At 56.8% G+C, this 22,387-nt stretch overlaps 1 protein-coding gene and 1 long non-coding RNA gene across 2 annotated transcripts in view; one reads left to right on the top strand and one right to left on the bottom strand.

The window, feature by feature from the left end:
- Positions 1-22,387, bottom strand: part of CUX2 (cut like homeobox 2) — a 68,393-nt gene that overhangs the window by 5,648 nt on the left and 40,358 nt on the right. The window contains 15 exon segments of the mRNA XM_030025782.2: positions 364-1,139; positions 2,034-2,135; positions 3,141-3,528; positions 3,530-3,777; positions 4,025-4,124; positions 4,233-4,281; positions 4,410-4,468; positions 4,578-4,769; positions 5,329-5,433; positions 6,185-6,233; positions 6,504-6,570; positions 6,653-6,729; positions 7,577-7,703; positions 7,894-8,031; positions 12,942-13,020. Coding sequence (XP_029881642.1) covers positions 364-1,139; positions 2,034-2,135; positions 3,141-3,528; positions 3,530-3,777; positions 4,025-4,124; positions 4,233-4,281; positions 4,410-4,468; positions 4,578-4,769; positions 5,329-5,433; positions 6,185-6,233; positions 6,504-6,570; positions 6,653-6,729; positions 7,577-7,703; positions 7,894-8,031; positions 12,942-13,020 — 2,556 coding nt within the window.
- On the top strand, positions 15,696-18,700 carry LOC115346109. Its single transcript, XR_003925021.1, has 3 exons — positions 15,696-16,049; positions 17,734-17,896; positions 18,066-18,700. It is a non-coding gene; the product is annotated as an uncharacterized LOC115346109 (long non-coding RNA).

The raw sequence follows: 22,387 nt of genomic DNA on the forward strand, positions 1-22,387 counted from the left end.
GCCACGTTCACGGCCCCACAGCATGTCCAGACCCCTTGGCCCCAGCCATGAGTGCTGGGACCTTGGTGGGTCCCTCTGGGATACCCAGGGGGCTGGGAGGATGGTCCCTACAGAGCTCTGCGCAGGGGACAGGGCATTCCTGGTGGGAAGTGCCATCACCACCAGTTGGTGGTGGCCACTGGGAGACCGCTTGGGGTTGGGTCAGACCCTGAGGACGCAGCATCCTCCAAGGGGAAACCCACTGGGGAGAGCGGGGACCCTGGAAGGAGCTGGCGGAGGCCACCAATGAGCCCCGGGCTCTGGGTCGCGGAGCAGAGGGGACACCAGACCGCCCCCCCCCCCCCCCCTTCTCCAGGCTGCTACCTTCTCTCCAAAGATCCTCTGGCAGATGCCGTTCTTGGCCAACTTCTCCTTGACCTGCCGGGTCAGCTCCAGTGTGTCCACCTCCCTGTACATGTACATCTCGTACTGCTCCGGTGTCAGCGGCGGCACAGTGGGCTTCAGGGTCCGTGGCACGTAGGCGGGATAGTAGGAGAGACGACCGCCAGCTGCCGGCTCCGTGCTGGCTCCCTCTGCCTTCATCTCCGTCAGCCGGTGGGGCTCGTCGTCCGCCGGTGGCAGTTCGTCCTCATTAGCACCACTCTCGCCGGGCTCGCCCCGCGGCCAGCCCCGGCCATTGGCCATGCTGGAGTAGCTCGAGGAGGAGGAAGAAAGCGAAGGCGAAACGGAAGTGTAGGGACGGCTGAGCAGGCTCCGCTCCGATGCCCAGTGCTGGTCAAAGTAGGAGCCAGCGTCGCCGATCTCCGACTTCACTTTCCGGATGATGCTCTGGACGAAGGCGGCGGGCGAGAGGACAGCCAGAGGTGTCTGGGGAGGGCCGGGGCTGGCCCCGCTCCCCTCCTCCTGCTTGACATAGGTTGGGACAATGTTCTGGTTGACGGCGGCCAGCGTGGAGCGCTCGGCGGGCGGCGTGTCCCCGGTGCGCCCGCTGCCCGCCGACTCCATCTCCAGCAATGCCTGCTGCTGCGCCTGCATCTCCCGCCGCGCCTGCTCCAGGATGCTTTTGATGGCGTCCTCCGAGCTGCTGCTGCCCGCCCCGTTGGCCACCGCCTGTGACGCCGACGGCGTTTTGGGTTCCCCTGCAAGGAAAAGGGCTGAGGGGAGCCCCAAGGTGCAGCATGCATCGTTTTACCACGTGGCCATAATTCAAAATGCAGGAAAAAAGGGATTTTATCCCAATTTGGTTCAGAGCACTCTCCATCAGGCAGATGCCCCACATGGCTGCAGTTCAGAAGAAGGACCAGCAGCACCCACAAAGCAAAAGCTGCGACACCCCCAGCTCAAAGCGAGCTTCTTTTTTGACGATTGCAAAATAAATCCCATTACCAACGATGGCAATAGACAAACATGTTTGCTTGCCCTGTCTGTTTTTCCACCGTTCCTGTCTAATTTAATTCTCTGGGATTCTGCTTTCTCAGCAGACTACCTGTTTTAATGTATTTCATTTCTTGTAATTGACTGCGAGCGCAGCTGCTTTAATGATTCCTCGTGCCAGATGGATCGCGCATCCTCATTTAATCATCTGTTTTGGAGCAGAGGGGGATGAAAGAGTAGGTCCAAAGTTTCTGAAAGCCCAGGTACAAACACCGCTGCATGGAGAGTCTTCCGTTCCTAACAGTATTTACCAGCATTTCTTCCCACCACGCCCCAAATCTCTATGGATGTCAGTGGGAGAAATGCCAAATAAAGCCCATTTTGCCCCAGCTATGGGGTTAGCCTGGTGCCAGGCACCCAGTGCCACCCCACCCAGGACATGTGCCATGAGTGCCAGGCTTGGCAGGGGCTGGCTAAGGTTTCCTAGGGGAGGCAGAGATTCCCTGTGCCAGACACTACCGGTTTTGCAGGTGTTTTGGCATGCTGTGGGATGCGCAGCCATGCAGCACCCAGCCACCAGCACCCCTCTGAGTGCTGCTCCCACGGGGGCAGAGCAGGGGCTCAGCCGCTCCCAGGGCCACCCAAACACCAGGACCTACCTCCCTTCTGCGACTCGATCTCCTTCTTCGCCTGCTCCAGGATGCTTTTGATGGCGTCATCAGAGCCGGTCTCCGGCGTCCTGATCCGCGGCGTGATGCTACCTGATCAAAGAGGCAGGATAACAGCTTTGTCACCGGCGCTGGTTTTACAAGCTTCACTTGTATGTCAGGAAGTATTTACTGCTCCGCATGTTCAATTATTTTTAGGGATGCTGGTTTTAAGACAAATGTCACTCCCGATTAGTCGCTAGCTGGAGCGTGGGGAGCCCCGGTAGCCCCCACTGCCAGCTCTTGCCTCCGGCATGGCATCTCCTGGCCACCTTGCTCACCCCATCCAAGGGCACCCGCTCCCCACCGGTGCGCAGGGTGCTGAGCGGAGACACAGGCACGGGGACCATGTCCGCCATCCCCGGCACTGTGTCCTCCTGGCTGTGCAAGCGAAGGGTTAATGCTGGATCGGATCCAGGGGGTAAACCAGAGCCCTCCGGGTTGAAACGCCAGCAGATGCACGGACCATGGACCTGCATTGCCCGGTCCCTGTGCCACCGCAGGGACCTGAGTGACGGGCCACCACTGCTGCCACGACTGAGACGGGGCCAGGAGCCGCCATCCCCAGAGCCGGGCATTACCATTTCATGGCGGTGCCGACACCGCGCCGAGGTCCCGCAGCATTAAGACTTCATTATTTTAAAGAAATATTCCCGAGCACATTGATTCATATGCCACGGAACAGCCTAATGAATAATTAAATGGCACTTGTCAGAATAAATGAATAAAGCACGTCTGGGGATGCAGCTTCCATGATGATGGGTTGTTGTTAATTGCTACCATTTGCCAGGACTCCATCCCACCCGGCGGCCGGTTCCATCCCACACCGCAGCAAGCCGGAGGACCACCGGGGACAATCCCCGAGCACTGCCGGTGACTCCGCATGCGTCCCTGCCTGTCTTGCCAGCACATCGTGGGCTGGCGGGCACCCCTGCCGCGGCACGGGGCACCCCGGGGTGCTGCTGGGGTGAACCGGGGTGTATCGGGAAGCGATCCCACGGCACCGCTTGCAGCATCCCAGGGTAGGACCCGTCGGCCAGGGCCACCCCAACCACTCACCTCTCTGGCGCACCTGGATAGTCCTCAGGGCCAGCACGTTCTGCTCGTCAGAGAGGAACTGCTTCATCTTGATGAACGGCTCCTTGCCCTTCACCGTCAGCTTGCGCCAGGGCTTGGGCCGGGCCAGGATCTCACTGACGGAGCCCTGTGACAGCCCCAGCACGTAATGCCCGAAGACCCGCTGCCCGATGTTGTGCTTCAGCAGCTGCTCCTTCACCTGGAAGGCGATTTCGGCCGTGTCCAGCTGTTCCTCGTCGGCAGAGCTGCCGGTGTTGCCCTCGGTCGGCTCACTGGGCGGGCTGGCGGCGCTGGCAGCTGGCACGGTGCCGGGGGGCACGGCGGTGCTTTTGGCTCCGAAGAAGGTGGAGGGGAAAGGTGGCCCCCCCCCCGGCACTCTCGCTCTTGTAAGCGGGCGGCGGGAGGTGGGGGGCCTTGGGGTCCCCTGAAAGCCGCTCACCCCCCGGGAAGGGGGACAGGGAGAAAGTCCGGGGGCCGTCAGGGGCCAGGCCAGGGCCGGGCAGAGGCGGGAGGGGAGTGGGGGAGGCAGGTTCGTCCGCTGGGGCATGCTGGGGGGATGGGTACGGCTGCTCCATGCCCACTGAATCCTTCCCTGACTCATCTTCGGAGTGATCCTCCTCTAGAGATGAATGAGAGAGAGGGAGATGCACTAGAGTCGCCCCGGCCAGCAGCCCTGGCGCAGCCCCGCAGCAAAGCATCTCCTGCCTCAGTTTCCCCAGGTGGTATTCCCAACCCCTGTCCTCCCCCTGCCCCGCTGCTGGCTCCGGGCTCCTTCCCACAGCCAGGGCAGGATCCGGCCCTGCCACCCACGTTCCCAGGGATGCTCCTGGTGGGACCGGGGATGCCGCGGGACCCGGGGACCCTACCAGTGCTGGCCAGGAGGCTGGGCTTCTCCAGCAGGTACTTCTGGGAGGGGTAGAAAGCCTCCTTCCCCAGCAGCAGGGCCTCCTCTGCCTTCGATATGCTCTGCAAGGAGCCAAGCCGAGATGGGAAAGGGCGGCAGAGCCACCGGCGGCAGGGCTGGCACGCGTGCCACAGCCCGGCGAGCGTGTCGGCACGCGCCGCGGCACTTGCCTGGGGAAGGCTGCAGCTGGCGGAGGCCACCTTCATCGCCTTCAGGATGCTGGGAGGGAGACAAGGGGGGTGACTCGGCGGGCATGGCTTTTTGCTGCCGTCAAGCCGCCGAGCGTTACGGCTGCTGAAGCGTGCCGTGGGTGCCGGTGGCAGGCGTGGATGCACGTCAAGCCGTACCTCAGCTCCGTTTTGATCTCCTCGTAGTCCGCCTGTGCCTGCAGCTTCTCCTCCAGCTTCTGCGGAGCAGAGCGGGGGAGTCCTTGTAGCTGGCTCCCAGTGCACGCCCGGCACAGCCGGACCCACACCCAACCCTCCCTGGCAAGTCCCTAGCCCCCATGGGCACACCTCGATGGCTTCGTTCTTGGCGGCCAGCTGCCCCTCCAGCTCGGCGATTTGGTTAGCAGAGGACTCTTCCAGCTCCTGCAGAGAGCTCTGGAGGTGCTGGACATCCTTCAGGAGCCGCAGGATCTCCCGGTCCTTGGCGGCCAGAGCCGCCTCCAGCCTCGACCCTGAGCACATGGAATAGTTCACTTTGTCCTGCCGGGAGAGGGGACACCGTCAGCTCCCGGCCACGCAATGCGGGGACAAGGGCCACCCTCCCTGTCAGATGCGTCCCCACAGGGAGCAGGTGAGCCCAGGCCTCAGCCCTGCGGGATAGGGACCCAGGGTGAGACAGCCCTGGGGAGGAACAGAGCTTTCCTCTCCCCTTACAGGTCTCCCAGGTACGCCTGTTCGGTGCTATGGGGGTGCACGTCTCCCTCCCCATAAGATGCTGGGGCTGCAGGTAGGGCATGGCCAACGCTACTACCCCATGGTGGAAAAATGCCTCAGTCACGGGCATTTTGGGCTTGCTCCCGAACATGGTGGGTGCTCCCGAACACAAAAGGGTGCTCCTGAATGCAACGGGGTGCTCCTAAGTGCAATGGGATGCTCCTGAACACAGTAGGGTGCTCCTGAATGCAATGAGGTGCTCCTAGCTATGACAGGGATGCTCCCAAGTGCAACGGGATACTCCTGACTGTGACAGATGTTCCCGGCCACGATGGGGTGCTGCCAGCTGCGATGGGGTGCTGCCGGCCCCGAGGGGTGCTCTCACCCCGGCAGTGCCTGGTGGGGAGCAGCAGGCCAGGCGGAGGGAGCTATTCACGGCTGCCAGCTGCTCCCGCAAGCTCTCCACCTCCCTCTGCGCCGCCTCCGCTCGCTGCAAGAGAGCAGAAAGCGCATCAGGCAGGGCACCCGTTGCTCATCCCACCCCACACAGGGCAGAGTGGGGCCCCAGGATCTGCACCGACCCGCGCCTCTCCCGAGCATCCTGTTCCCACCGCCGTCCCCATAAGCCCCCCTCAATGTATTTTGACTCTCCACATCCTAACATGGTTCCCAGTCCTGATCCCTGGGCACTGGCTGCAGCCCACCTCCAGGACACTGCCTTTTGTCCACCCAAAAGGCCATATTTACATGCAAATCGCTCTTTAAGCCTCTTTTATTATTCACGTGCATTTATTTGTATCTACATTTTCAGAATTAAATAAACCTAATGAATAGGAATGGATAGGACCAGAAGTAATTATGCCAGAAACCAACACCAGGCTGGTGCGGGTCGTGCCCTGAAACACCCAGGAGAGGCTGGAGGTGACAAACGCCGGCTCCAGCAGCTGAAGCAGAGCCCAGTGGGAGCCCCAACACACCAGTGACCTTCAACATGGGGCAGGGGGTCCCGTCGGGCTGGTTCGGAGGAGCTGCTGGGCGAAGGAAACCAGAGCCTCCCTTCGCAGGGCTTCCCAGTCCTGGAGCCTCGCTGCCCCGTACCATTTTCAGGGACAGACACGCAGGCCATGTGGATGCTCGGGGTGCTGTGGTGGGTGCAGCGGCTGAGGGGCCACAGCTGAGCACAGCAGAGGAGGAGCAGGGTCCGTGCCCTGCACTGGCTGGAAAGTCGGCTCTCGGCTCACCTGGTTGGCTTTTTCGAGGTTCGTCATGATCATGGCTACTTCGTCTGCCCTGTGACGAGAAAGCAAGAGGTGTCAGTTGGTGTGGAGGCATGGATGCAGCCCTCCACGGCCAGCGAGGGCTCTGCCTGTGCTGCGGCCAAGGCGTCTCAGACACAGGGAGCCCCGACGACTTGGGATGCTCCTGCGGTCACTTAAAGTATCTCAGCTCAAGTCATTTAGCAGCACCATGGGGACGTCCCGGCACTGCCACAGGCGGCTCGGCTCAGCCTTGGGCATGCCAATGGCCACTGGGCACGACCGGGCATCACTGGCGACTTACTTGGACGCGGCTTCCTCGTCGTATTTACACCGCAGCTCCAGCAACTCCGTCTGGGTGGCCTTCAGCGCTGGGAAGAGGAAGAGGAGGGTGAGCCACAGGGTGGGAGTTTGGCCCCCCGTGGCCAGCGGCCCCTGCCCCAGCCCCCCTACCTGCGTGGAGCACTTTGATCTTCTCCTCTGCCTCTCCCAGCCGAGCAGCCAAAGTGACCTGTGCTTCCTGCAGCCCCCTGCAAGAGATGGGCATCAGCGATGTGCCAGTGTCACCGCGGCCGTGCCAAAGCTGCAGCCCCCCAAGGGCGCACGGAGAGCCCTTCGCTGCGTCCCCTCCTCTACCCCATCACTCAGAGGCGCCGGGGAAAGACCCGCTGGTGGATGCCAGGATGTGTTCGAGCCATGTTACGCCCTGATGTTAAGGGGTTTATTGCCCCAGGTGTAAAAAAATTCACTTTGGGATGAAAATGGTCCCTGATCCCTGTCGCTGAAACCCCTCTGACGGGGGGGATGGCAGCCCACCCCTGCCTGTAATTAATTGGAGGGGGGGGAAGCAATCAGGGAAAAGTTATTCTGCATTATTTATAGCCTGCACTTGCCAGGAACTTACTCGCAGAGATCTGCAATTTAGGGTTTAAAGATTCCTCATTTGTTTCCCGGTGCAGCGTGTTAAGGAATAACAATGAAGGCACCGAGAAAGCTGGGAGCCTCCAAATTAAAAGGCCATTTAATGAGGTTCACCCACCGACCTGGATTTAACCCATTTGTCCGAACAAAGCCACGTGCCAGGGAGACGGCATGAGGGGCCGGCAGGAGGGACCTGCCTCAGCTCTGCCCACGCCTGCTGCTGCCCAAAAACTGCCTGGGATCGAGGATGGATGGACAGATGGATACTCAGAGCACCCAAGACTGTGTGTATCATGTTTCTGGACAGGATGCATCCGCTCTCAACCCAGACAGCAAAGGAGGTGCAAAGGGCAGGAGGAGAGGGAAGGACAGATGGACACCGCCATGTGGGAGCACGGACAGAGCCACACGTTCCCGCAGCACCCCAAAACGACCCCATTCCCGGTACTCACGTACTTTTGCTTTTCTGTCTCATTTCTCTGCAGCAAGGTTTCTGCGCACAGTCCTTTGCCGTCAACACCGGAGAACGGGGGCTCGGCCACTGCCGCGAGCCCGGCTGCTGGTGACGTCCCCTCTCTGTGCTCTGCGGGGGGGACACATTTCACACAGCTGCGTAGGGGACAACAGCGGTGGCCGCTGGGGACCACGGGCCAGGTCCCGGCCCTGAGGACTCCCCTCCGTGTCCCGGGGATGCTCAGAGGCATGTGGGGGGACCCGGTGGGGGGCCGACACTGCCACCCTCATCCGACCGGGCAGCCGGCGTCGGAGGGTACCTTTGGTGCCAACGAGCTCCAGGTGCTTCTTCCAGGGGCGGCTGATGTCCTTCAGGGGGGCCGGTTCAGGCTCGAGGCGCTGGAGCTGCTGCAGCCGGTCCTCCAGGCTCCGGGCAGCCTCCAGCACAGGAGCAGGGTCTGCGGGACACGGGACGCAGCAGTGAGTGGCAGGGATACCCGCCACCAGCCCTCTCCCACCTCCCCGGGGACCCACTGCCCACCCTCATTGCCGCCCACCGCAGGGCAGCCGCCCTCTGCACCCTGCTTAAAACCAGAGTGGGTGCCCTCCCAGCCCCGGGGCACCCCATGGGTTGCCAGGTGCCATGAGGACACCCCTCGGTCCCACACTTTCCATCGCGTGGGGACCAGCAGGGCTGCACGGGGGCATCACCTCCCCGAGCGAGCCGGTGGCACCCGAAGCACCGGTGGCCCCGGTGCCGCCAGCGCCGGCCCGTTTGGGTGCAGACAATGGCGGTTTGTGCCGAGGTAAGCAGGTGCATTCAGAGCCGTCCGTCTTCCCTCTGTCAGCATTACACCATCATTAGCTAGTGTCTGCTCAGCAGGGTGTGCCATTATGTCTCCCAGGGCTGATGTAATTATACATTGACATAATTAACCCAGCAAGCCCATTAAGCAGGCCAGCTAAAAATTCATCTATAATTATTTGTTGTGTGCATGCTAATGAGTCCATCTGCACTGCCATTGTACAACATGAACAAATTAATTTACAAGTCTGGATTTTTTAATAAGTTCAAGAAAATGCCTCCTATTGAGCCAGGTTAATATAGGTTTGGGGTTTTTTTTTTTTAGAAAAGAAGAGGAAATAAAATAGATTTGAATTCTCCAGGGTCAAAAAGTTAGACAAACAGGGAAGTGGGACGGAGCCAGGCGCGCTACTGTACGGCACGGACACGTGGCAAGCGTCCAAGGGTAAAAAATAATAACAATGATGGAAAAAAAAATCAAAGAACTGGCTGCCTCCACTCTGAACGGGATGCAGAGCAGCTCTTCTGCTCAGCGAGTCCCTGGCTGAGACAGCAGCAGTGCGGGATGAACGGGGTGCGCTGCCACCACAGCCCCACCACTGGATTTGGGGTGGTCTGGGGCTGCGCTGGCACAGCCCAACCGCAGCACCAGGTGTCTTTGGGGTGAACCTGGCTGAAAGATGCAGGATTTGGCCTGTGATCCTCACTGCAAGTGCCCAGCACGGATGCTCCTTGCAAATCAGCGAAGCCAAGACATGTGCCCCCCACGATGGGGTTCGGGAGTCCCACCAACCTGCCGCTGCCCTCCCATCCCACAGCATTGCGGCCGTGGGGCGCAGGTCTCCACCACAGCGCCCACCATGCAGCTTCCCCACAGGACCAGCGACTGCCGGACCCCGTGTGCTAATGCCGAAAGCCCCTGGAGCATCCTTCTCCACAGGGAACAACCCCCCTTCTTTCCGCTGGACATCACAGAGATCTCACGGACACACCAGGATAAAAGGTTTGTGCCCAGATCCCAGCCATGGGGACATATCCAGAGGCGGGTGCTGAGCCCTGCCAGCACGCTGCCGGCTTTGGCACTGAAAGGGGCACTCAGCTTCGGCTGGGACCCTCCCAGGCTGCTCGTGGTGTTTGGCCAGTGCTGGAGCCACAGCTCAGCATCCTTCGGGCAAGTTCGCCATCCAAGGATGTGGGAGTGTGCCATTAAAGGGGGTCGCGGCGATGCAGCACAGCCCCAAACTGGACTGGATGCTCTCACAGCCATTAATAACACCCGTAAGTACATGAGCTGAGATAACGATACGGCTAATTAAACCCTGTGCTCCAGGGCCCCAGCTCACAGGCAGCGGGGGCCAGGGGTCCCCCCCCGCACTCCCCCAGCCGCGGTGGCTCCACGCCAGCCCGCAAGCCGCCTCCACAGGGATAAACTCCGGGGCAGGACCCATCTAATCCTCACCGGCAACTCCTCTAGCCCCCCGTGATGAGAAATAGTATGGGAGGAACTGGCCCGAGTGATAAAGCTCCGGGGATTTTCCTCAGGTCAGTGTTTCCCCTCCCACGAGTCACAGCCCCGCTGCTGAAATACAGCTGGCACGATCCCCCAGCACACAGCTCTCCGTTTGGAGCTGACATCCTGGGACGAAGTGGTCGGGAGTGGAGCTTTTAGAAGGGAAAGGAGCAAGGGGCACGTCAGCTCTGCTCCCTATGTCAGCTGGGGCAGCACTGATGCGAAATGCCTGGCTGGATTAATTACATTGTGCTAATATCACACTGTCCAGCCACTGGGAAAGTGCTGTCCTTGGCTGCAGGGCCAGCTCCGCTACCGCATGCGAGGTGTTTGGATGCACGAAGGGACTGCCGGGACCGGGCACCAAGCTCGTGCCATGCTCGCACCGTTCTTGCACCAAGCTCGCAACATGTTAACGCATGCTCGTGCAGTGCTCTTGCTGCCAGCGAACAAACCCTCCTGCTGCAGGGCTGGAGAGAGGAAGCCCTCAAAACCAAGCGCATCATCTGCTCACACCAAGGCACCGGGGATGCCACGTGCTGTCACACCCTGAGCCGCACGGGAGGACTCGGGACACCGTCCATGGCATAGGGAATAGTCCCCCCTGCGTGGGTCATGGCCCCCATCGGGACAGGTTAGAGGAGACGGCACTGACGCCGCAGCCGAGTGGCCGTGCAGCTGCGAGCCCCACCGTGGCAGTGACTCACCGGTGGCACAGCCGGGTGACGGGTGATGCGAGAGAGGCATGTGCCAAAACAGGACCTCAGGGTGCCGCACGCTCCGGTGCTGCGTCTGCCCGCAGCAGCTCCCGCACGCCCAGGGGCCGCGGCATGGCATCACCCACTGACTATGGCAGAGCCAGCTCACGGGGGAAACGGCAAGTCCCTACTGCAAAGCAGAAACCGCTGCCCAGGCATGCTTATCTATCACTTCATACATTTGCCCACTATATATACACAATTTTTATATATATATATATATATATAATATATATATAATAAGTGCTGCCACTAGCTGGCGTTATTGGCTGTCCTTTAGTGGCACCGGCCGTGCTGCAGCAGGGACTGGTGGGTGGGTAGGGATCCCTCCTGGTGTCCCCAGCCCTGGCACGGGGGAGCAGGACCAGGGGCCTTTCCCCATGCTGGAGGGGGTCTGGGTCGCTGGCAGACCCGCTCCCAGACACCCCCACTGCAGCACCACGCAGCTGCCGTGCGGCCACTGGAGCAGCTCGAGGCACCCGTGTGATGGCGGGATGGGGCAGGAGGCATCCTGGGTGCTCATCATCTTCTCCTGAGCGTGCACAGCGCCAGGGAGCACCCGTGTCCCTGGGGACCAGCAGCTCATCGCTGTGCCAGGGCCCGGCCACTTGACCTGGCCTTCAGCAGAGGTCTCTGTGCTGGGGGCTGAAGGGTGACATTTGCTCCATTCTGCTGTCCGGCTGCAAAAGGAGCACGGGGCACCCATGGTACACCCATGGTGCACCCACGGTGCATCTGTGGTGCATCTGTGGTGCATGCGTGGTGCATTCATGGTACCTCTGCCACCTCTGCCACCGGGGCGGCGCCTCCTCCGCCACCCCATCCCAACCTGCTCAAACACATCCACCAGTGCCCTACGAATCCCTCCACGAGTTAAAGTCAGCCTTAAATCAAATCATCCCTAACAACAATGACATTAATTATGCTTTTAACACATTTTACTGCTTCCCCCCCTTCCCTTCACGCCACATCTGTGTGAACAATATCCAAAAGATTTACGGTTTTCTCCCGTAATTACAGACACACAGCCAGCTCACTTATCAAAATACTTGCTGAGCAATCAGGCTCCGTTACAGTCTCTGCCAGAGATTTGTGTTGACAGCAGCCATTCAAAGCAAAAAATGTCGAATCAGGACTTATGTGGCGCTTGTAAAGTATTCCACAAAGAGTTCGCCTGTCGAGAGACACACGGACATGTAGCAGACGGGGACAGAATGACGGGTGGGAGGATTTGGGGAGCAGGAGGGGAGAAGGGAGCAAGACATGGATGCTGCGGGAGAGCAGAGAGAGGGGTGGAGGAGGAGGAGGAGGAGGAGGAGGAGGAGGGGTGCAGAGACCATAGGGTAGCAGTTTTGGGGTGTGCATGTGTGTGCATCTGCGTGCATGTGTATGCATCTGCGTGTGTGTGTGTGTGCATCCATGTGCATGCATGTGCACACGTGTGCAAGCAGGAGGAGCAGGGCGGGTGAGTGCGGGGAGGTGGGGGGGGAAGATAACTGGGTTCTGGAAACCGAGCTGACATTTGGTTCTTGTAGCACAGGAGAAAATTTAATGAGGACAAAAATATGTCTCCCTAATTCCCCTAAGAAATCATTAAAACATTTTGTTATTCCTAAATGTCTGGAAAATGAATTAGTGGCCCTGCAGGAGCCCTTCTGCGCATCTTCAGCCGTTTGCAGCTCTCCGCCCTTGCCGTGCCAGGGGATGCTCCGTGCCGCCGTGCCCGGACCCCCCTGGCTCAGAGCACGGCAGAGCCCACGGCAGGGAGCGGCGGGGAGGGAAGTCCCAGCCCCCTCACCCGGCCCTAGCACCGACCCTGCCAACACAAGCCTCAGGGCTGCCCCGTGCCTCAGTTTCCGCCCCCCCAAGACTTTGAGCGGCACCCCGGACAGGGGGTACATCCTGGCACAGCGGTGAAATGGGGAAAGCCATCCCTGAGCTGCAGCCGGTGCCAGGAGCAGTACTGCGAGCCGGCTCTCAGTCGTTTCAGTTAACTTACCGTCAAAAAGGCAACTGGGGATAGCCGCAGTGTTATTACAAGGGCTGAGCAAATGTATTCCTTTCCTAATGTCAAGATGCATTTGGCTCAGGGGCTGAAACACAGCGATGGCAAAAGCTGTTTCCACTCCTCTCTTCGGCTGGTATCTCCAGAGCACCATGCGCAAGCGGAGGTTGGCGACGCCAGCTGCACCGGGGACAGGGCCGGCAGCGCTGCCGTGGTCCTCGCTGGCTCCTCTCGGCACCAGTGCCGGCACGCGACTCGTTAGGCAGCCAGGTCGCCACCGCGTTGCTTACCTGGAGCTTCGATTAATTGCTTGTAAACGCTCAGGAAAGCCGTCTCAGCCTCCTTGCTTCTCTTACTAAGTGCAATCACCTGCAGGGAGATGGAAAAAGGGGGTCAGAGACAGGCTTGGAGGAGGGAACCAGCTCTGCCAGGCCACCGGGACCAGTGCCACCCATGACCGGCACACGAGTGCCCCCCCGCACGGCTCTGCGCCCGCTCCGCACCCCATGCAGCCGCTCACTGCCTTTGGCTAAACTCCTCGCGCCGCTGCCATGTCACGTCGCCCTAAATCATTGATGTGCTCTGAGTAAATGAAAATTATAATTTAATGTCAGTCCTTAAATAAGAAATAAAGAAGCCTGCCTGTTGTTGTGCTCGCCGGGCTGGATCCAGCACACAGCCCTCTCCAGCCACCCTCCCAGTATGATGCCGCGGGCAGAAGCGATGCTCGTGCTGGGACCGGGACATCTCCTCTCGCTCATGTCCCCATCCCCGTCCCCATCCCCGTCCCCCTCAGCTGCCAGGGTGCTGGGGTGCCAGAGACACTCGCGCCGGCTGGGTGGTGAGGAGATGGCACGCTGCATCGCTAATAACTGAACAACATATTAATCTGCCGCGCACTCCCATCCAACATTTATGAGCATGAATCATTTACTCCCCTTAATTTTTCAAGGCGTGACGACACCTCGGGGTGGGCCGGCTGCCCACCAGTCTCCGGCACACTTACTTTGCCGAGGGTCCCCCTGCTAACCCTGCACATCCAGCCCCACCTGCAGTGGATGGGATGGGGTGCCAGTGGGACACATGGATCTCTGTGTCCCTGCCGCCCCGGGCACAGGAGACAGGGGATGGAGGCGACCCATTACCAGCTGGAAAATGCCCAGTTTGATCCAAACTGGGTGCCCACACCATCCAGTGATGAAGGAAGTGGTGCCCGCCTGGCATTCGGTGCTGGCAGACATGCTATTACCAACAGTGGACTAGTCAATTAAACCACTGTTAAGCCACGGAAGGGCTAATTATCAAACAAAGCCCGAACTTCGCGCCTCAGCCCGGTGGCAGCTCCCACGCCGGAGCATCTTTTCCCTCCGCCCATTCCCTCTGTGCCGGCAGAGCTCCTGGCTCGCCCTGCCAGCCTGGATTGCGGTTGCTTGTCATTCAAACCCAAAGCAAACCACTCATTTGTAATCCAGCAGCCACCTGAGCAAACCGCCTTCTCCTTCCAAGCTCGCAGGCACTGGAGCACAAAGATCATTTTTCTATTGTTAAAATTGTATAAGCCGGGCTTTTTATAGCGTCTCGTACACAAACCTACTTTCTCGGTGCTGCGTTTCCGGCAGAGGAGGAATTTGGGCGCTTTTCTTCAGCATTCTGCAAAAACGCTTGGCTTCGGGGTGCTTTAAAATAGTAATAATAAAACGGGGAAGAGAGGGGGGAGGCAGCAAGCAGACAGCGAGTGGCACTGCCGATGTATTGTAGCCAGATAGCGTTGTGCCTGCAGAACTCGCCAGTGGCATGCAGCGTTGGGGTGGCACAGGGAGCCCTGCTGGGGGGTTCCATAAGGATGCAGAGACACAGCGGTGCTGGGATGCTCCACAGCATCAGCCCTGTGTGACACCCCCCACTTCCCGCACTCTTCGGACTTTGCACGGGAGAGGAGCAGGAGAGGACACAACCCGTCGGCACAGCTCTGCCGCGGGGCGACGGGGACGCCTGGACCTGCTCGAGCTGCTCTGAAGAGTTTCATCTCCCTTGAGACAGCGTCATCCTCCACAGCAGGAGCCTGCAGCATCCCCACACCACAGTCCCGTGGACCTTGCTTCTCCAGGGCCACCTGCCACGGGCTCACCGGGGACGGATCCAGCTTTCCACCCGGTTCATGTGAGGGGTCGACCCGCCACTCAGCCCACCTTCTCAGGGAGCACCCACGGACGTGACGTAACACCTTTCCACCCATTAACTGTCACCAGCATCTTAATTGGAGCTCCAGGACCCCCAGTTTGCTGGCAAGGAGGCATTTGGGAGCCATTTCATCAGCCCTGGCTCCTGCCCCGTCCCCCCACGCTGGGCTCTGGCTCGGGGCCAGCATGTTTCAGCCCATGTTGGTACTGGGGCATCACCGGCGCGACTGATCGGCCGGATGGTGAGCCAGGCATCCACTCCGCTCTTTAGGACTTCCACTAAACTTCAAGGAAATGTCAGTGAAAAAAAGATATTTAAAATTTTCAGCAACCTTTTCCAGATGGGGATAATTCACCAAAATGCCAGGGGAGATTCCTGCCGGAGCAGCTCTAAGTCCTGCATGGGGACAGATCACCCCAACCCTGAAAGCACTGTAATTCCTCACATAGAGCTGAATAGACACCCAGAAAAAGCCCAAATCATCCCTAAAATCAAGGTTTTGTAATAAAAAAACCCAAATCCTTACTTTCTTGGGGCAGAAGCCAGGACCAAACCCTGTGCCCCCATCTGAGAGGGTGACATCACCAGTGTCCTGCTAAAAAGAGAAGAAAATGGCTAAAAATGGGGGAGCTGAACATTCCCGCAAGCAGCCCTGGCTCGGCGGGGTCAGCATGGCATCGTCCCTGCTCCCCCCATCACCGCGATGCCCATCGGCGACAGCAAACCCACCGCCAACGTCAAACCCACTGCCAACTGCTCTCCCTCCACCCGCAAAGCCCTCTGCGGCCGGCGGCGAGCTCTGCCTCCGCATTATATATCGATGTACTATTAATTTCTATTCCCCCCTCCCTCCGTCTCCCTCTGCAGCATCCACGGGCTCAAGGTGAGGCACGGCAGCGGCGCAGGATCGCCGCCGTGTGATAAATTACATTTACGCGCCGGGTCCTTTTCATGGCTGGTGACTTTCCAGCAAAGCAATTATCACTGTAGAATGCGTAATAGCCTAATTAATTACTATTGTCAGGCTGGCCTCTGTGCCATGATTATACCTTCCGAAGCCAACTTTTTAAACATTTGGAAGCAGAAATATTATTATAATTGACTGACAAAATGGTAAAACTCCCCCGGCACAGCCGGTCCTCCTCCCGGCACGGCGGCGAGGACAGACCGTCTGAGCATCTCCTCTCCAAAGGCGCGGGATTTGCATCGCACCGGCAGTGAGTTTATTCTTATATCCATGAGATCAAGTGCAGGATAAGTAGTGGGTTATTTCCATCTAAATACTGGTGGCAGTAAACAACAAATGAGCTCTTTTTCAGCGGAGACGAACAGCTGTCGGGGGAGAAAGCGGCAGCAGAGACCCCAAATGTTGAAGAAAACTGATGAAAAAATACATTCAAGCCTTCGTTATTTTCCTCGCTTTTTTGCTGATGTGTAAAGAAGTCAGGGAGAGCGGGAGGGCTGCAGAGGGGCGAGGGGGAGAGCCTCGGAGGGAGCCGCTGTCCCCAGGGAGAGCTCCGGGTGGTGGGGGCTGGACCCCCCGCCTCGTGCCGGGGTCCTTTGCTGCCTTCCCGGTGCCCCACGTCCGACTGACTCCTTAAACCCATCACACACGTGCACAGATCCATCGCACACCCACAGACCCATTGGACACGGACGAGTCCCTTGCAGACGTGCACAGATCCATCGCAGACACCCACAAACCCATGGCATGCCCACAAACCCATCACGCGAATCCATCACACGCACACAGCCCCACTGCACACTCACAGCCCCATTGCACACACCCACAAACCCATTGTACATCCACAGAAAGCCATGGTGCACACGCTCAAACCCCTCACACACACCCACTGCACATGGACACAGACCAATCACACACGCGCAGAGACCCATCGCACACCCACAAACCCATCACGCAAATGCACTGCACGCCCACACAAACCCATTACACCCACACAGACCCATTACACCCACACAGACCCAACACACACCCACAGACCCATTGCACGACCACAGACCCATTGCACACACGTGCACAAACCCACTGCACGCATGCACAAAGCCATCACATGCCCACAGACCCATTGCACACCCACACAAAGCCATTGCACACACCCACAGAGCCATCGCACACCCACGCAAACCCATCACACACACGCAGACCCATCACACAGACCCACACAAACCCATTGCAGGCTCAGACCCATCACACATCCACACAAACCCACTGCACACCTGCATAAACCCATCGCGCACCCACACAGACCCATCGCACACCCACAGACCCATCGCACACCCACACAAACCGATTGCACACACGCACAGACCCATCACACACACTCACAGACCAATCGCACACACGCACAGACCCATCGCACACCCGCACAAACCCATCGCACACACCCACAGACCCATTGCACACCCACCCCCCTCCTTCCGCCGCACCCCCTTGCCCATTCCTCCAAAGGCAGAAGCAGCTCACAACGTTTTCACAAGGCCAAAAAGCAATTCGTGTCAAAAAGATCAATAATATAAAAATAAAGGCTGAGAATTCTAGTTAAAGGGAACGTCATAGAAATATGTTGTTCACGTTCATGATTCGGAGATTAAAAAAAAAAAGAAAAAAAAAAGAATCAATATAAGTTCTTCAGATGATGTTATTTCTAATGAGAAATATACCGAGACTGCTGCAAATAACTGCTTAACGGAGAAAAAAAAAAGCATTAATAATTTACTTTATAAAGCATAGGATCCCGAACGCAAGAAAATTGCTGCTGGTTCTTAATTTTGTTGTAATACTTCCTGACAAGTTCAATGATGCTTTGGCAAAGTTCCTGAGAGCAGAGTCAGAGGACATTCAGCTCATTAGGTTATTTTTTTTCTCCCCTTTTTCCGCAGCATCCTGGCCCAGCCGGCTCCAGGAGAAGGTGCTCGAGCAATTCCCTTTCTCCACACCGCAGGATTTCTTGGGCTGAGCCCCCAGATTGGCGCTGGCCCTGCCAGCCCCTGCCTGCTGCCGGGCAGGAGCATCCTCCTGCCTCTTCCCGACATCCGTCCCCAGGTGAGCTACAGCCTCCAGTCACAATGCAGCGAGCAGGGGAAATATTTCAAGCTTATTTTACCACCCTCACCAACATAATTTCACACACTTTTTTTTCACTGGCTGGTTTAGTTGTTTTTTTTCTTTTTTTTTTTTTTTTCCTATATTTTTTCTTAATTTATTTTTTTAGTGCATTTGCTGACAGTTGGCAACTCCAAACCATCTGCTACCGAAACACACAGCGAAACGAAAGGCTTCAGCATCGAACCCAATGCGGCTTGAAGGAGCAGGCTGATTTCTGACCATCAGCATGAGAAGGTGCCACCCGGGCAGGTTAATTCCCAGCGGGGCCAGATTTCTTGCGAGCCCACAAAATTATTTTCCTGCAAAATGATTTTCCTGCAAAAGTACGCCAAACTCCCCAGAAGGCTGGCAGCAGCGGTCCAGGTCGGCGGCGGAGACGGGCAGGGATGCACGGGGCTCTGCATCCCTGGCACAAAGTGGGGCGATGGGGGGGTTCCCACTGGTCCCCAGGTTCAGGCTGGAGCCGGGCTGGCCCCGGCACCCGGGTGCACCCTGAGCATCGCAAAGTTTCACCTCCCATTTAGTAGAACAAAACTTTTAATTTAGATGTTTTCATCTATCTATCAGAGTAAAAAAAAATAAGTTTAAAATAATGACTGTAATAAATGAAGGTAATTAATTGTAGTTTGTTCCTTTACTGTCTAGTCAGCTTAATTTTACCTTTTCATCTAATAATGAGAAAATAATTTTTGTGCTCTGAGGGTTAATGATATGTAACTGCAAGAGCTGCTAATTGCATGTTGCAAACTATTCATCAAAATCCCCATCTGCGCTACTTGATTATGTTTGCTAAATTATTGCTTTGAATTATCTTTCATAAAGCAACTTTTGTAATTAGCAGGGCTTTCGCTTTGCTCTTTTCTCCGTCGCAAGGATATTCAAACTTTGTCCGTCTCAAGCTGTTGCCATTAAACTGCCGTCGCGGGCAGCTTTTGGTGACAGAAAGAAACTGCCCTTTAGCTAATCGGGGCAGGGGAATAAAAGCCGGGTTTATTCTCGGCGGGTACAATTTATTCTCCTGGCCCCAATCCTCCTTCCTCAAGGAAAAATTATATAGGAAGGATATAGGAGCCTAAATGTATTTGAGATGTATTTGGGAATGGCAGAGAGAAACGGCCCAAAAAGCCCATCCGCCCCAACCGGGTTAATATTTCAAAATGATTTTTTTTTCCCTTCCCATTTACAAGAAGGAGCGGAGGGGGAACGCTCGCCATTCATCACCGCGCCTTTATGGGCTCCTTCCCGTGACGCAGATGATGTAGCGCTCTGTTCTCCCTGGTTAATATTCATGGGGAGCGTTGAAAAGTGTGCTTTGCGAGGGAAAGAAGGTATTAAAGAAGTATTTTAAAAATTTTAAAAAGAGGGGGAAAGAGGGAAAAAGAGAGAAGAGAGAGAAAAGAGAGAAGGGGGGAAGGGAGAAAGGAGGGAAAAGGGGGGGGAAGGGGGGAAAGGAGGGGGAAAAGGGGAGGGAAAAGCAGGGAAGGGGAAAAAAGGGAGAAGGGGGGAAGGGGAAAAGGGGGAAAAAGGGAGAAAAGAGGGGTAAAAAGGAAAAAGGGAAAAAAGAGAAAAAAGGGAAAAAAGGAAAAAAAAGGGGGGGGGGGGAGAGAAAAAAGAGCCCCCAGGGCCCCCGTGAGCCTCGCCGCAGGGGAAGCAGGAGCACTGTGGTGTCCAACCTGCCCCACCTGGCACAGAAGCAGCCAAGAAACCCAACCTCAAGGGAGCAGAATCCACCTTTTGGGATTAAATCCCCCAAAACCTTCTGTGGAAAAACACCCTGGGGGGGAGGAAGGTGGCCAAGCTGGGGAAAGAGCTGCTGTCGAGCCAGGAGTTGCATCCTGCTCTCCCTTACACCCCCATAAATCCAGAGCCACTTGGGCGGAGGGACCGGCTGGGGCTCCCCGAAGGCCATAGCTCATATTCTCGTAGCGGATCTAATAAAGACTATTGGAAAAAATGCAGTATTTAAAAGACTGAAAATGTATTCCTATTGTTATCACTCTCTTTTATGTGTTTATGCATAGTGCATCGGAATGAATCAATACTGGATTGCCCTATAAATAAATGAGCATATCAGTAAACCCAGTAATAAAATGAAGTGATGAAAAATATGGAAATCAGTCGCATTTGTGTAAATCCACTTATTGTTTACTTTAATATTTTCTCATGCAGTTCCGTAGCTCCAAAGAGACAGATTTAAAATCAGGTAATGCTCAGCAGATGACAGATCCTAATGTGTCGCTGCTGGCAAGCTCGGAGTACCGGCAGCTCTCCAGGGGTTTCCATCGAAGCACATTAGAGGAGTAGAGAAAGCAGCTCCCGAAGAGAGAGCATTAAAAAGCCAGGGAGAAGAAGAGGTATCCTGAAGTGCAATGCATCTCTTGGTGGCACTGGGGACCAAAGCCGAGGCATCCGCGGAGCCTCCGGGGATGTGGTAGGGGCACAGGGCTGGGGAGCACCTGGGTCAGGCTGCAGGATGGAGAAGTGAGATGTCTTCTGCAGCAAGGTGGTGGGCTGAGACCACGCCGTCCCACCCCGGTGCTCAGCTCCTCCTCAGCTGGCCCATTGCAACCTCATCTGGTGCATCCTGGCCACGTCATAGCACCTCCTGGTCACATCATGGCACCTCCTGGTCTCATCTTGGCATCTCCCGGCCACACCATGGCACCTCCTGGTCACACCATGGGACCTCCTGGTCACATCATGGCATCTCCTGGCCACACCGCGGCACCTCCCAGAGGTGATGGCTCCTTCCCCTGCCTGGAATCTCTCCAGACAGGGCCACCATCCCTGGTGTCCTGCAGGGGACATCAGGCAGCTCGCTGGCAGCAAGGCCCTGCCCACCCTGCCCATACCCCTGCCCATGTGTGGCACAAGGGCCACCCAGTACCGGCCAGGGAGGCAAAGCAAATGGATTTTATCAGCTGCAGAAACCCCTCAGGGCTTGGGGATGGTGACCCTGTGCCTTGGCCACACCAAGCCGCGTCCACTCTGTCCCTCCCAGGGCTCTCCCCTTCCCGTTTCAAGCCCCCAAGAGCAGACAGGGTAGGAAGGGGCCGGGATCGTGCCCGGGACCATGGCGGGTGAGGGCAGGTCCTGCCCACTCCCCTGCCTACCTCTCCTTTGAGCATCCCCCTACAACGCTGCCAGTTTTTCCTCCCACCCAGGCAGGCAGAAAACACCCCTCCGCACACGGCCTCCGAGGAAGCTATTTTAGAGTTGCTCTTTTTTTTTTCCCCCCTCTCGTCTTTTTTTAATCTTTTTTTTTTTTTTTAAAAAAACAACACATCTCCCCCCCATCTGGGCTGTGAGCTGGGTGCCAGCATCTTGGCACAGAATGCTCAACGTTTGCCTTTTATAAATGCCTCGAAACCCAAAGTTTCCGCCCGCGCTGCCGGGATGTATCCAGGCAGGTGATGCATCGCTCCGTGAAGCCCCCGTCCCCCCACCAGGGACCCAGCTCTGCCCATCCAAAGGAGCTACTGGAGGCAGCGAGAGCCAGAAATCCCCATACCCCAAGGTCAGGGCTATAATTTGTCTTTGCGGCTAATTAGCTTCCTTTCTTGTTAGTCACTTACATCTACGGTTCTCAAAAATCTAGTTGCCAGGGAGGGAAATCCGTTGTCCTGCCGAGTTAATTCTCTAACAGCAAATCTCCTGTACCTCAGGTACATTTTTCTTAAATTCCCGGCTGAGTTCAATTAAATGTTTATGAGACTGTGCGCTTTCCCCCTGCCACGCTGCCAGCGCCGAAGCAACAGAATTAAGCTCCTTCTGGAACAAAACAAAAACAAAAGGAGGAGAGAAAAAAAAAAGAGGGAAAAAGATAAAATAAAGGTGGTTTAGGAGGGTTGGGTTTTAAGATTGCAGGAATATAATTCCCCCAGACTGATTCTGCTCTGCGTCGTGCAGCCACAGTGTGTTGGCAATATCGACAAGGGGGTTTATATGAATAATTGACGAAATTCTGTATTCCCCGCAAAAGAAAAGGCAAGCCAAGAGGGTTGTTGAGATAATCAGGAGCTCGCTAATCAATATTCTCAGCCCCAGCCTCCTCCTCGCTTCTCCAAAAGGAGCAGTGCCATAAGCTCATCAGTAACTGTAAAAAAAACATCGCACTCCGAGTGTCAAAATAGTCAAGCACAGCATATTGTATTGCCAGATTTCCCTCCCGGTCCACCCTGGTGCCAGATTACATCCATCAGCGGGGAGGGAAGCCATCCAACGATGACTTACTTACGCTTAAGTGTTCATAAATAAGGTTTTTAAGATATAGATGGCTTTTTAATTTTGGTGGAATGTGAAAAAAAAAAATAAAAATGATGGGGTTGATGTGATGCGAAGCAACCTCTCGGGTGCTCCCCGGTAAATCCCACAGCCCGGCCATGCCGGGGGCCGCCCTGGTCCCTATCCAGCTTGTATCGCGGTGAA

Source organism: Aquila chrysaetos, chromosome 9 (assembly GCF_900496995.4).
Source record: "Aquila chrysaetos chrysaetos chromosome 9, bAquChr1.4, whole genome shotgun sequence".
Lineage (NCBI taxonomy): Eukaryota > Metazoa > Chordata > Aves > Accipitriformes > Accipitridae > Aquila > Aquila chrysaetos.